The 15,534-nt window shown below is 35.3% G+C and overlaps 1 protein-coding gene across 2 annotated transcripts; it reads left to right on the forward strand.

Annotated features, from left to right (window-relative positions):
* On the forward strand, positions 1-11,877 carry LOC125681014 (target of rapamycin complex 2 subunit MAPKAP1-like). Of its 2 annotated transcripts, none has more exons than XM_048920894.2 (12): positions 1-70; positions 2,028-2,204; positions 3,591-3,679; positions 5,345-5,458; positions 5,547-5,704; positions 6,585-6,754; positions 6,921-7,097; positions 7,887-7,996; positions 8,729-8,836; positions 9,265-9,399; positions 9,703-9,834; positions 11,479-11,877. In XM_048920894.2, the coding sequence occupies exons 2-12, from the start codon at positions 2,071-2,073 to the stop codon at positions 11,679-11,681; spliced, it is 1,530 nt and encodes a 509-aa protein (XP_048776851.1). In that variant the 5' UTR covers positions 1-70; positions 2,028-2,070; the 3' UTR covers positions 11,682-11,877. The 2 variants fall into 2 exon arrangements, with proteins under 2 accessions (XP_048776851.1, XP_048776852.1); XM_048920895.2 differs by lacking the exon at positions 1-70 and adding an exon at positions 1,852-1,924.
* Positions 11,878-15,534: the final 3,657 nt, after the last annotated feature.

The following is a 15,534-nucleotide window of genomic DNA, read 5'->3' on the forward strand; positions in this document are numbered from 1 at the left end:
GATTCAATATAACATCTTTCGTACCTTCTGATACCAAAGAGCCATCAACTCGACTATCCTAGGCATAAAGGTACTTTTCTTTCAAATAAACTGCACTTTAGTCCGTAATTGATTAAGTCATGAGGTAAACAATATTTATTACTTGATTTAATGTTCTTTTATTGCAGAGAATCTTTACTTAAGTTCAAGAATGAGTGATGCAATGCACACGAACTAATAAGTTAATAATGCTGTTTGTATTTATCCCTGTCTCTACTGTAGATTTCAATGCTTTCTTTCCTCTAAAACTTGAGGCATATGCCATTTGTTAATAACTATATTGTATCTAGCATGTTTTACCGTTAAAATGATAGATGCTCTGGTTCAAAGACCGACTTAGCGACGGAATTATTCCCATGTGTTTGCAATATAGTATATAGCAGAATTGATTTTTCACTGCAGCACATGTCGTTGAAGTAGACCTGTTGTAATATTACATAATACAATTCTTTAAATGTGCTACTGTGACACCTCGGATGATTACCATGCAGTTGTTTTAAATATTACAATAGGCCTAATTCAACGACCCAAGTAATTTGTGCACAAACCTATACACCTATATAAATCTAATCCACTCTAAACATACCTCGATCTACACCTATATAAATCTAAACCACTTGGATTTAACTTTGAAGTTATATATATAACATATCCTCTCTAATTCATCTCAGGTCAGCAATCAGTTGTCATTGAAACATGTTTAACTGTGAAACCCGCATCTTGTGGAATGCATCACATCACTGTAATGATTATTGTAATTGCTGTATATCATAAAGGTTGTATTTGGCCACACCCTCTAAACTTAAGAGTTGTATTTTTGGTTTAAAATTAAGTGTACTATAAGTAAGAATCCATGTACATGTTATTTTCAAAATGACATAAATTCAGAATTTTTACAAGATATTCCATTTTCAGTATTGTAACATAAAATGACAACTTTTCATGCAGTTTACCTTTGCAAAAATATTGAGGGCAGGCTAGAATAATCTACATAATATATATGCCAGTGTTCATTTATCTTTCCAGTACACTTATGTGACAGAAAAATCTTGTTTGCCCAAAACTAAATCTGAGTGATACAGATAAATCGCATAACTTGACGTCATTCACTCCAACAGACAGTCAATTTTAGAGACAAACTTTATGAAACTGTAATGGATATTATCTCTTTTCTATTAAAGGCTAAAATTATATTTTAAAAATTCTTTCTTTGAAGCTTTAAAAATTTGATTTTCATGGAGACAAAAAAACGCTGTTATCATTTTGCATGCATATGATCCATTTCCTGATTGTTAAAAATAACTAAGTACCCAAGATGCAATTGATGACCAGAAATTATACATGTTTATAGTTTTGGATGGAAAACAATCTTAACTTAATATTCCACAGAATCAGTACATTTATGCACATTCATAAAGTTACATTATTTTATGTGACACAGTACAAATTGTAAACATTCCTCTCATATAAACTTGCAGGAAAACAAAAATTGTTTTCGTTTGTTTATGTAGTAATCAATAAGGATGATATACATGTCGTGATGTTGATACTTTGAACATTATATCCATCCAGAAGTGAGATATTGAGTTGGAACAGCCGATTTATGTATGATCATATAGAAAATGTTTATGCTTTAAGAAATAAATTTCATTTTTGAAAATACGTGAGGATATGAATTGGGATGCTTTACGCCAGAATACTTCACAAAGTACATTGGTGAAGTATATCATACTCTCATTGACACATATGGAATTTATTATATTCTACTTTCATTTCTGTTGGAATTCCCAGTCCTTAAAATAGACATACTGTGATTATCATGACTCATATGCACATTGTTCACAACTGCAACACATTCACGAGGAAATGTTTATCATTGCAATTTGTAATTAAACACATTGGAAATATAAATATTGTAGAATGTCTGATTCATTATGAAACAAACATTAATTATTCTATTATACCATATGTATATAATATATTTGCAGAATGACTTGAATCCTTGAGAGCAGAATTTCTCCGAGAACAGCCATGGCTATGATGGACGATGCCAATTTCCTTCTTGCCCATATCCGTAATTCATTTATTACTAGTGATGATACGGGCATGTGCGAGATAATCATCGAGAATGACGAGGCAGACCGAAACACAAAACTGATATCCAGGTATGAGACTTTATTCTGATTAGACATTAGTGCGTATGTGTCATTTAATGGATTCCTTGATCATTTTTCTTTGGATCTTGGATGATTAACATGATAAATGACAAGTTACTGCATAGTCACTCAGACTCATTTACCTCTGAGTCACATGATTTAACTTCAGCTCAGGTTCAAGTGAATGGTTTTGATTGAAAAATGTCAGTCATCATCATTGTTTTCAATATTTCACATTTTTTATTTTTTATTCAGAATCACTTCATTTTATTCAAATGAAGAGCCATGCATCTTTCCATGGGGAGATGATTTAGAAATGGTTAAAATGGAATGGGGTGTTGAAAAAGAACTTGATTTTTACATGGAAACTTGATTGTACATGAAAGCCTCTTTATATAGTATCCAAGTTTGTTCAAACCATGATTCTTGAGATAGGGTTGCAATACGTGACTTTTGAGATACGGATCCACTCTAACTTTTATCGCACGTTGAACGTAATTGTAGGGCATGTCACTTCCGGATTACAATAACAACTAAGTAAACAAGCATGAAATATTTCAATTGCTATCAAATTCCCACATCTAAATGAAGGAATTACTACAACCATTTTATAGGAAAATGTATTTGATTATATTATGTGAGTTGGTGAGGGAAATATAAATCTAGGGAATATCTTGAGGATATCAGTAAAACTTCACACATTGCATCCAATTATACGCGTCTAAATGCGCCTTTTCCCTTCCATCTAATTTACACTCAGGCACTAAGCACCAATAATGACCTGGATCGTCATCTTAGGACAGCGCATAGCTCTTTACAGACCGTCTGCTAGCGAAACACCATTTGTATCGATGTCAACTTTGCCCTACAATTGCTCAATATCACATGACCATGGTGTATAAACGTCAAATATAATCGGCTGTTCTGGCACATCCTGAAAGTTCTGCATAGAAATTGAATGTTTTGTGTATAGAAATATACAAGAAAATCTCTTAAAATCTTCTTCTCAAGAGCCACATGGGTAAAATATGTCAAAGTGATGTTGATTCAAGTTTGGCTGTTTATACAGTGACTCCTGATAGGTATAAAGTTTTACATGGGAATATAGAAAAAAAGATCTGAAGAACACAGATATGTCATGAGTCTGAGCAAGTTGACGATGGCTTTCAAAGTTTTACACTTTTTAAGTGTCATAAACTAAATCTCTGTAAATAAGTATTACTAGGTGACTCAGGGAGTGTTGTGGCCTGTGGTCCTCTTGTTAATCAAAGATGGTCACATGTTGGCTCAATATTATTGTTTCATCTTCATGTTTTTAACTACGTGTGTTACGAGTAATTAATAATATATTACCCTGGTATTGTTTTCCTGACATGGTTTCTGTTCTATTTATAGACTAGATGGATCCTTGCCTGACAGCGGAACTGAACTGTCAGACCACGAACTATCAACTTCTTACGACATTCTTCCAGATATGGGATATGGTATGTAATCAATATTGATTGGAAAATATTTACCATTTATCTTTGATATTTAAAAATGATTCTAAATTATTGGAACATACTTGGTTTAACATTGTTTCCCTCTCTGACTCACCAGTTTATCTTGTGGGTTAGATTGAGTAAAAAATGTGAAGTACAGCATTCAATGAACAGTCACTTTTACTATTAAAGTTTTCAGATATAGTATGCACTAAAATTTGAGTTGCATAAATCACAAGACAATATTTCCAGAAAAAATTCATCCCTTGAAATAAGAAATGATGGTTTCTTTGTGAGAAATAGCAGTAAAAAAGTACTAGTGTTTGGTTGGACATTTTTCCCAGGTCAATCAATAGGAGCAAGATAGCTTTGTTGATTTAAGCCCTCGTTGTCATTTTTATTTGATAAGCATAAACAGTTACTGCACATGCTACTTAGAATTTATTGAATTTTACATTTTGTGCTGTTTTCATTGTAAGATTTATATAATTCCAGAAAATCTTATTATGCCCCCCTTCAAAGAAGAGGGGCATATTGGTTTGCACCTGTCGGTTGGTCGGTCGGTAGACCACATGTTGTCCGCTCAATATTTTGAGAACCATTCACTTGATGATAATGATATTTCATATGTGGGTTTGTTATGAGTAGAAGAGGTAAAAAGGTCAAGGGTCAATCTACTCTGGACATACGAATATAATGTCCGCTCAATATCTTGAGAACCCTTTGCTTGAAAAGCATCAAACTTACCACACTGGTACATCCTAAGGAGTAGATGATCCCTATTGATTTTGAGGTCATATGGTCAAAGGTCAAGGGTCAAACTGGGCATAGGAATATACTGACCATTCAATGTCTAGAGAACCCTTTGCTTGACAGACATCAAACTTGGTACACCAGTACATCTTCAGAAGAAGATGACCCCTATTGATTTTGAGGTCACATGGTCAAAGGTCAAGGGTCAAACTGGATATAGGAATATACTGTTTGTTCAATATCTTGAGAACCCTTTGCTTGACAGACATGAAACTTGGTACACTGGTACAACTTCAGGAGAAGATGACCCCTATTGATTTTGAGGTCACATGTTTAAAGGTCAAGGGTCAAACTAGACATTGGAATATACTGTCTGCTCAGTATCTTGAGAACCCTTTGCTTGACAGACATCAAACTTAGTACAGTGGTGTATATTCAGGAGGAGATGACTCCTATTAATTTTGAGGTCTCATGGTCAAAGGTCAAACTGGACATAGTAATATACTGTCCACTCAATATCTTGATAACCCTTTTGCTTGACAGACATCAAACTTGGTACACTGGTACATCTTCAGAAGATGACCCATATTGATTTTGAGGTCAAAAGTCAATTGTTGAACTGGACATAGTAATATATTGTCTCCTATATTTTAAGAATTATTTGCTTGATTGTCACCAAGCTTGGTACACTGGTACAACATAAGGAGTAGGTGACCCCTATTGATTGTTAGGTCACATGGTCAATTCACTCTTGACATAGGAAGATATTTTCTGCTCAATATTTTGAATTGATGATACTACTATCAATTAAATGATGTGTGTGTATAACCTTTTCAATTTTGCACCATGGGGGGCATATGTGTTTTACAAACATCTCTTGTTTTGATTAGGAAATGTTTTGTACACTCTTAACAGGACACAGATTGCGATCCAACACTGCGCAGCGATTGGAGCGATTAAAGAAGGAGAAGAAAAGTCAACGGAAAGTGAAGAACATTTCTTGGCGGGACTGTCCAACAGATTACACAGGTACTAACTAGTGGAAATCCTCTGTTTCATTTTAAAACATATCTGTCATACTATTATAAAAAAATTCTTTTGACTTATTTATTTGCAGCTGAGGACAAGGGTCATTTGTTTGAGAAGAAGTCACTGCCTTATCCAGACTCAGACCTAGGGGAATTATCGAAAGGGTCTAAACTGACTCAGCAAATTGAAAACTATGCCAGTTTAGGGGAAAACCCATTCCTTGAGTATGCAAAATTCGATGGACGGGTGTGTTGAAAATTTAAATACAGAATTTGATATTTATTTATTTCAAGTAAATGTTGATATTCAAGTAAATGTTGATATGTGGTAGTTTTCTTTGTACAATGCACACAAGTATATAAATGATATGTATCTTTGGCCATACGGGGACCTCAGTATCTCACAAACACATTTTCTATCTAATTGTTAATATATGGCAGTTTTCTATGTACAAGTAGATCTATACAAATGATTTTTTTTAATCTTTTAATTCTTTCTATTTCCATAACAACATAGCAAAGTAGATTTTGTGGTTTCATTATACCATATAAGTAGAATTTTTAGCGAGGATTTATTTTTGGCATCATTAGCACTAAAATTGAATATCGCTAACAATTTATTTCATATCAGAGGTAACAGTTACTTTTTCTGGAATTATAAAGTCACTAAATTAGCTCTTGCTAGATATATACCTATATTTATGGGAAAATTGCAAAATTTGTGTCTCGCTAAAAATTCTATTCATACAGTAGTATGTTGATATCAGAATTTGGTTTTGCCTTGGAAAACAACTTTTCTGCTACATGAATTCATGGACAGCTTTCATTCTTCCTTTTCTAACAAAGTAGATCTATATTTCTTTGAGCATGTAATTTTGTGGTCTTTCTCAATGAAAATTAGTGCTTAACAAATAATTATGAAACCATCATTTTTAAGTTAATTTAAATATTATTTAAATGAGGGTAAAAATTCTCTGAATTTAGAAAAAGTAGCATGTTGGAAGGGGGGTACTTCATTTTTGAAGCGTTTTCTCTGAATTTCTTCTGTTCATTGACTTAGATCCCATTAGAATGAGTGATTTACAGTGTATAGTGATTTACAGTGTATAGATCTTGTTTTGTTCTAGGCCAGTGTAGGAACACCAACCAAAAAGATAGACATATTTTTAACCATGTGTCCCCCAGGGGAAAGGGAATATCCCATCACTGTAATTGTCGTGGCAATGGCCAAAATTCAAGATCTGATTGGGTTAATATGCTGGCAATACACCAATGAAGGACGAGAACCAAAACTAAAGTAAGAAATGTTGATTTTAAAAAAAGGATGTCGCTATTGTTAATCTGTTGATACAAGCATGGTACTTTCATGTTTTTGAGAAGGAAAATGCTCAGAAGATGCATGTGAATTATAATTTAAAGAAATGCAATAAGCGTGTGTTATGTAAGGTTGACCCCTTTTTCAGTGAGAACATTGAGATGTACTGCCTCCATATTGCTGAAGATGATGGGGAAGTAGACACAGACTTCCCCAGTCTGGACAACAAGGAACCTGTCTCCAAGTTTGGCTTCTCAAAGCTGGCTCTGGTAGAAAAAGATATCCCTCCACCCGCCAACAACCGCTCAAGCCATGTTGTCACAGTGTAAGTTTCTACTGACAAGTGTACAAGTGTAAGTTTCTACTGACAAGTGTAAGTGTCTACTGACAAGTGTACAAGTGTAAGTTTCTACTGACAAGTGTACAAGTGTAAGTTTCTACTGACAAGTGTACAAGTGTAAGTGTCTACTGACAAGTGTACAAGTGTAAGTTTCTACTGACAAGTGTACAAGTGTAAATGTCTACTGACAAGTGTACAAGTGTAAGTGTCTACTGACAAGTGTAAGTGTCTACTGACAAGGGTACAAGTGTAAGTTTCTACTGACAAGTGTACAAGTGTAAGTTTCTACTGGTAAGTGTCTACTGACAAGTGTACAAGTGTAAGTGTCTACTGACAAGTGTAAGTTTCTACTGACAAGTGTACAAGTGTAAGTGTCTACTGACAAGTGTACAAGTGTAAGTTTCTACTGACAAGTGTAAGTGTCTACTGACAAGTGTAAGTTTCTACTGACATGTGTACAAGTGTAAGTGTCTACTGACAAGTGTACAAGTGTAAGTTTCTACTGACAAGTGTACAGGTGCTGAACTATTGTTACTCTGTGTAACTGACTTTAAATAGATCAAGAGATTTAGGCAGGTGTGATTAAAATTGATTTTCAATGAGTTTTTGTCTTACAGAAAATGATGGACCTCATCTCTTGTTCTTCCATCTAAATACTAGGCACTCTCTCCCATTTTAAAATTTTCAACTCAGAAGGAACAGACATTCTGGAAGTGTTCTTTATGTTCATCTATATTAGAGTCCAGTGACTTAATGTCGTGATTTTCCTTGTAGACATGTTCCAAACAGAGGCTTTAATAAATTTCAAGTTGAGAATATGAGCACAACAATTAGAGAAATTTTACAAAGGGTACTGAAGAGGAGAAAGGTTAAAATAAGACCAGGTAGGTTTGTTGTGAATAACTAATGCTAGTCCCTAGAATTTACGCATAAGGGGAATTTTTAGCGAGGATTTGATTTTGGCATTATTAATGACATTGAATTTGAATATTCTTATATTAATTCCATAACAGAGGTAATGGTTATCTTTCTTGGAATCATAAAGCCGCTAAATATATATACCCATGATTTATAGAAAAATTGCTAAATTTGTGTCTCGCTAAAAATACCACAGTGACTTATACGATATTTACTTCTGCCAAGGATTGAACTGAGGGCCTGTGTTGTTACTTCCCAGTGCTCTTCACTAGTCAGAGTTAGTGTTAAGGCTCTGTATAGTATCTATGACTAACACATTTTCTTCAGAGAGAGGGGTGTCCCCAAATTCTCCTGGAATGCCAATGAATGTGGGGCAAAGTTGTGCGGTCAATGACTAGAAAGTATTGATGTCCCAACATAAACACCAAATGTAACAGAAGCAGTATTTACTTCTGCTGAGTATTGAACCCAGAACCTCTGGCATGACAGGCCAGTGCTATACCGGTAACCCAGAAATTGTACAAAGGCAGTGTCTCTAACTTTGCCACACATATTTTAGAGCCTCATAGATGAAATGAGGAAAGCATCATAGAGTGCAAACAATGAAATAAATACTGGTCATGATGATACTCGTGAATTTTAAGCAAAAGTGCGATTATAATCTGATTAGAATATGTGAGACTCGCTTTGTTCTGCAGGTCAGCAGTACAACATGGAAAAACAAGGTGAACCTGGGGTGTCCTTGGAGCTGGACGCTACACTGGCCAGTATGGACACGTTGGAGTTCTGTCTTGTGAGAGAAAACAGTACGTAACCAAATACATGAAGCTAGATTGGCCTCCAATTTATTCACAACAGATTAAGCTCCCACACTCCACCCCCAATATCAAAGAGGTTGAAACTGTAATTGATGCACAATAGATTACTGTGCATGTACTTATTTTAGCGACTTTGGTGGTGAAGTAAGAGCGGTAATGTATAATTGTGCTAAGATATGAAATTTTCTATTTATCCATTCTCATACATACTGGAGAAGAAGCGCTAAATCGTGATTACGCCAAACAGTGCATCAGCTCTGACTGTCAAATTCGAAATACGCTAAAATAAGTAAACGAACAGTAATTTATGTCCCAAGAATTCAGATGCAACGGAAAAAAAATTTGGGAAGGGTTGGTTATTTAAAAAGGGGAAACGGTGATCTAACGTGGGGTTTTTTGTGGTTTTTTATTAAAAGGTACAAGAGGGGAACTTGCAGACGAGAGGGAAGGTGACGTCTCCACTATTGCGGACTCCTTAACCAGTCACCAGTACAAAAGCTACATCGTCAACATGATTCATCGACTCCGGACCAACACCGACGTCCAGTTAGGTATGTGAAGATTCTCATCACCTGTGCTATTGGGTTTTAGCAGGTATTTGTAGTACACCAGACTCACAGTATGGCTTATAACTCTAGGAATACAGTGCTCTTACCATGTGAAACTAGTGAAGAACTTAATCCTTCAAAGTATGAACAATTATGTTTGCCTTGAGGGGAAATTTTCTTATTTGTTTTCATCAGTAGCTTTGAAATATATACTTTAGTCATATAGTTTCAGTGCTTAGCACTCTTAAGCACATTCAGATTTCCTGGAACTAATTCAAATTACCATGAATTCTTCTGTACGTGAAGGGATAAGCGGGGAGAAGATAGAGATAGACCCAGTGGGTACCAAAGGTTCGGTCAAGTTCCTGCGACAGAAAGCAGCTACATACCTAGCAGACACAATAGCTTCAGCAGACATTATAGAGGAAAAGTCAAATAGTAAGTGTGTCTCCACCCACCTAGATGCTGACCTGGTCAGTGAGTTTCTGATTAGTAAGTGTGTCTCCAGCCACCTAGATGCTGACCTGGTCAGTGAGTTTCTGATTAGTAAGTGTGTCTCCAGCCACCTAGATGCTGACCTGGTCAGTGAGTTTCTGATTAGTAAGTGTGTCTCCAGCCACCTAGATGCTGACCTGGTCAGTGAGTTTCTGATTTCTTTAACAGACTTTGAAATTGGAAGAAAGATATCACTGAACACTGGGAAGATACTATCAGTTATTGGCAGCCAATTAACTGAGCTATTCTGAATTTGTTATAAGAGTACTATTTCTTACATACGTTGTATATATAGCAGAACAGAATGTATTTAGTAACTGCATCATAGTTTAGTATGGCACTTATTATGCCCCGTTAAAAAGGGGACATCTTGGTTTGCACATGTCAGTCAGTAGACCAAATGTTGTCCACTCAATGTCAATCTACTCTGGACATAGATATTATAGGGTTATTGAACTTATATTGGTGAATATTGGCACGAGTTGGCTGTGAAAATGCACGAGCTTGCGAGTGCATTTTGACAGCCAACGAGTGCCAATATTCACCTATATAAGTTCAATAACCCTTTTATTATATAGCTAAAGTATTTAGTTGTTAAATTATATCCCTTTTCATTCAAACTACTCCAAAATAGACGAGAATTCATCAATATTGGCAGTGTGCAATAACAGCATGCACTTCTTAACTGTTCAATATTTAACCCGTCATTAATGCATGAAGCAAACTGATTTTGTAAATGGGGACATCATAATTCATGTACAGTAAAACATTTTGCTTAAGTAAATATCAAATACCGGCTCTGTCAGATTCGGAGGACCGTCGTCTGCCATTTTGGCTTGTTTACGTCGTTACGGTAACGTCAATATTGAACGCTCATACTCGGAATGTTTCGGGCGCATACAATTTACGCAATGCAAAGTTAGCGTTCAATAAATTCTCAGGATATTGAACGCTAACATTCTCTAGATTTTACGCAGATTTTATATTAGACTATTTATTAGCTATATAATAATGTATATTATCAAATCAGTGTCTGGAGAACCCTTTGATTGGCTGAAATCAAACTTGACACACTGGTTCTCCCTAAGAAGTACATCTGAGGTCTTAAGGTCGATTGATTGTTTTTACGTCGCGTCGAGAACTTTTCACTCATATTGAGATGTCACCAGCTGTAGGCAAAGTACAACAAATTTAGACCTATGCTTAGCGCTCAGGGCCGTAGCAGTGAGGGTTCTTCAGCGTGCCAATGCCTGCCGTGACACGGGACCTCCGTTTTTAAGGTTATATCTGAAAGATTCTCACTTCTAAATGCCAAGCATTTGGCAAAGGAGCAATCACTGCCTATTTCAACACTCTACCAATGAGCTACGCAACCGGTTTCTCAAGGTCAAAGGTCAAGGACCTTTGTCTGATAGAAATAAAACTTAGTATTAGGGTTGCCCCTGATTAGTAGATAAACCATATTTTTCACTATCGTTACAGACATTTTAATTTAATTTTGATCCTTTTCAGTATTCCTACATGTTTATAAAACTTTTCTTGACTTGTTTATCATAGAAGTGACAATATTTATTATCTTCATTGCAGGTAAAACTGTGTTCCGATTGACCTATTTTACTGATAAAGACAGTTATAAGCACCATGACTTTGAAACTGATGATGATGTAGCTAATGAAATAGTTCAAAAAATTAAAAACATTCTGGAAATGAGACTGAGTCCTGTTCGCAAAGAATACATGGCCAACAAGGAGAGGAAGTTGAAAAAGAGAGAGTCATTGAAGTTTAGTTAGCATCAATCACAGGAGAGTCATTGAAGTTCAAACAGCATTAATCACAGTTAAAAAGGAGGGTTTTTTTTATTTCTTGTTAAAACACAGTATCTCAGGTGTAATTTTTCATAAATATGTGGAATGCCTAAAATTTGATATCTATTCATTCAAATGGAAATATCATAAAAGATCTCAATAAATTTATGCATATATTGAATATTTGTGTTTTAGTTTCATTTTTACTGATGTGGAATTTCATGGTATTTCCCAAAGTTGTTGTAAACTTTGTCAGCATTGGGTAGTCCCAAATTTCATTGGTCTCTATCGTATTGTATTAGTTTCCGGGGCATCAAATTTCATGAATTCATGACAACCTACTTGTCAGATGTTTTGTTTTGTTTTCCTTTTTGAGCGTGCAGTGTTTTAGAAATATGAAATGATCAACAAAGTACAATTTTACTCATAAAAGGCTTGTGATCCCTACAAAAAATTCTGTTGTTGCAACATTTGTCATTGCATAACAAGAAGAGCATTTTTCATAGGGGCCAATAAAGTTTTTAATCTGTTGAATAATTAGTTTATGAGATCAATGTGGACATGCTGTAATGAATAATAGCAGTGAATGGTTTACATGGTACTGGCCTACTGGTATTCTGCTGGATTTCAGCCTGAAAATGATGGTATAAATGTTTCAGTTTATGAATATAGGGTTAGGTTTGTAATTATTTCGGCCTGAAGATGATGATAGAAATGTCTCAGTTTATGAATATAAGGTTTAGGTTTGTAATTATTTCGGCCTGAAAATGATGATAGAAATGTCTCAGTTTATGAATATAAGGTTTAGGTTTGTAATTATTTCAGCCTGAAGATGATGATAGAAATGTCTCAGTTGGTTAGGTTTGTAATTATTTCGGCCTGAAGTTGATGGTAGAAATGTATAATGTATAATTGTTGGGTTTTTTTTTTTTTGTATTATAGGATATATATTCATGTATAAACAACAGAAGAAGCACCTGTAATTGCTGCATAGTATACAAATTAAATGTTTAAAACTAGAAACATACCATATAACGGATATTTTCTGTGGTAGTCTATTTTTTTTGGGGGGGGGGATTCGCGGATAGGAAAAATCCGCAATAATTACATCGCCAAATATTTATACATGCATACACAGGGGTGGATCCAGGAATTGCAATTAGGGGGGGGGGTTGGCACAAATTTATGAGTCTGGGGGCCGTCTTGAGGTCCCCAGTGGGTTCAGGGCGAAGCACCTAGATTTTATAGGGCCTGAAATATGTCTCCTAAGTAGTCATGTTTACTATTTTCTGTCATTTTTAATAAGGTGAAATTAATAAAATGACGCCAATTTTAAGGAGTTTGGGGGAAAATTTAATTCTCTCAATAAAACTAATTCAATAAATCAAAAGATTTTGTCATTTGTTTCTCTGAGAGTGGAAGAAATTATTGCTTCTCTTACCGTTTACAGTTTCCTAAACAAGACCACGATTTACCTTAATTTTGAAAATTTTACAGGGGTTGGGGGTGGAGGGGCGGCTGCGCCCCCTTAAATCCGCCACTGATATAGGTTTAATGCAACCGCAGAAATTGGAAACGTCGAATGTAATTTGCTGCCATTTACGAATCAAATCGCAATAACTTTCCAACCGAGACAATACCCGTTACACGGTATTTCGTAGATCAGTGTAGTTTTTGCGGAGAAAGGTTTACACATGCCACATACCATTTTCCGGTATTCAGTTCTAGATTAACAGCAATTAGGCCTAAATGAATTTGTTACTTTTGTTTGAAAAATAAATACAGCTAAGTTAATAAAATTCACAAATAACTGGAGAAAACCCTGTCCATATTGATCCACTTGGGAAAGGGGAAAACGGACCCTATGGGATGAGTACTTTGGTTAGAGACTGCAAGCCTCATCCCTGTCCCAACAACCCCTCGAATGAGATTTCCTCATCCCTGTCCCAACAACCCGTGAGAGATTTCCTCATCCCGGGTCAACTCGTAATGACAAATTCTTATGGTATTATATGGGTAGTAATGAGAATATAATAAAAAGGAAATAGAATTTGGCAACATGTATTGCCTATTTATACTCGAGCTCTCCATACAAAGTTTGGTATTAATGTTCTGTGTTGGTAGGTATTGATACACTGTATGGTGATAAGCTTTTGAATTCTTGACACAAAACAAGCTGCAAATTATATTAACAGTACTTTCTTTCGTTTGTATGGAATTTATTGTAAAGAGGGGCGTGGCAGTGGAGATTTTTTTCCCCACAGTTCAATGTAGCATAAATGTTGCCACATTTTCATGCGAATACTGCACAGACTTCTTAGATCCGCGCCGTATGCTATATTACGCAGATCTAAGCAGTCTGGTTTTAATTATATTGTGCACGATTAGACTATCACATGAAAAAAGACAAAAAAGAATTATATAAAACATATGAAGCGTAAAAATTGCATGATTTTCACATAAATATCATGCGAGTAGAGTTGCTTGCCTTTATGTGATTTTTCGTATTATCGCATGATATTTGCCTGATTTTCGAACAAAAGGGAGCACGCGTAGATATCCTGCCCGTCACTTTTCCATGTGTAGAACGAAATTTTTCATTTTCAAAATGGTTTCTGTAATTAATCATGCTCTGTTTTTTGGTGTGTGTGGTTTTTGTTTTTGTTTTTTGTTTTTAGTGGGTTTTTTTTCTTTCTATCGCATGCTGATAAATCGACCTTCGCATACCTCCCAAGAAGTATTAATCGCATAGCTGACAGGGATGTGACTACTTAGGGGTAAATGTTGTCGGGATTTTCTGTTTTTCCATCGCATTTGTCATCAGATTAAAAAGCATGTAGCATACATCAAAGAGCCTCGTTCTCACTGTTTATGCGAAGCTTAGCTCCTCATCAGAGAGGGATGCGATAGCAAGGTTCTATATTGATTGAAATATTCTCAGAATAGGCATTACTTATTGATTAATGAGCCTGTGATATAAATATTTTTTCTCTGTTATTGAATTATCTTGGCAATGACTGAGTGCTACTGAGCTCGAATATATATATATATCTATATATACTACTGTTCGATTTTTTTCACCGAGTATATTTTACCTGTAAATGCTGTTGTCTAAATTGGATGATGTTTTTATTATCAATGAAAAGATGCAACAAAATGCCATTGTAAATTGTTTTAAAGATTCCGCTAGTCGTGTGATGATTCTGGAATTAGTTTTTGGTGATTGATTTTTTTTCCCGCCGCTAACAAGATCAAATATTGTCTTCATTTAACAGATCCACACAGTGTGTTATAATACCTAAACGTGGTTATGAATTTTTCCGTTTGAAATAAATGAAATGAATACACTTCGAATATTATCCTGGAAAATAAATGGTGCTCTGTTTTCCAATTTGATTTTTTCATTGTACTACACAGCTCATCTGCAAACGTTTTAATCATGTTTCCTATTGGCGCTCCTCATTAAGTATTAATCAAAACCCAGTCGGATCCATCTCTCTCCTTCTCTCTCTCTCTCTTGCTATTTGCCTTATAATGGATGATGCCCTCTTGAGATGATCGATACCAGAACGCCTATACACCGTATACTACACCCAGAACGAAAACAGTATTTCATTATTTATATCATGGATGCTGATCAAATTCTCTCCGAAAATTAAAGATGTAATGTATTCCCTCTACGCAAATAATTTGTAAGGTAATTTCTCGGACAGGAAGTTGGTTTTACTTAAGTCACACAGACTTTGAAGCCGTGCTTTGAAATGCCTTGTCAAGACATCTTTAAAGGTAAGGCGCTTGTATTTAAGAATAATTGATAGCGTTTTGTTTTTGTTTTTTG

The sequence above is a fragment of the Ostrea edulis genome, chromosome 2 (genome assembly GCF_947568905.1).
Source record: "Ostrea edulis chromosome 2, xbOstEdul1.1, whole genome shotgun sequence".
Taxonomy (NCBI): domain Eukaryota; kingdom Metazoa; phylum Mollusca; class Bivalvia; order Ostreida; family Ostreidae; genus Ostrea; species Ostrea edulis.

Excerpts from the sequence above, each read along its gene's own strand:
- LOC125681014 (XM_048920894.2), top strand. The coding sequence starts at position 2,071 with ATGGCTATGATGGACGATGCCAATTTCCTTCTTGCCCATATCCGTAAT. Across the intron at positions 2,205-3,590 it reads AACACAAAACTGATATCCAG|ACTAGATGGATCCTTGCCTG; the intron begins GTATGAGACTTT and ends TTCTATTTATAG. Across the intron at positions 5,705-6,584 it reads ATGCAAAATTCGATGGACGG|GCCAGTGTAGGAACACCAAC; the intron begins GTGTGTTGAAAA and ends GTTTTGTTCTAG.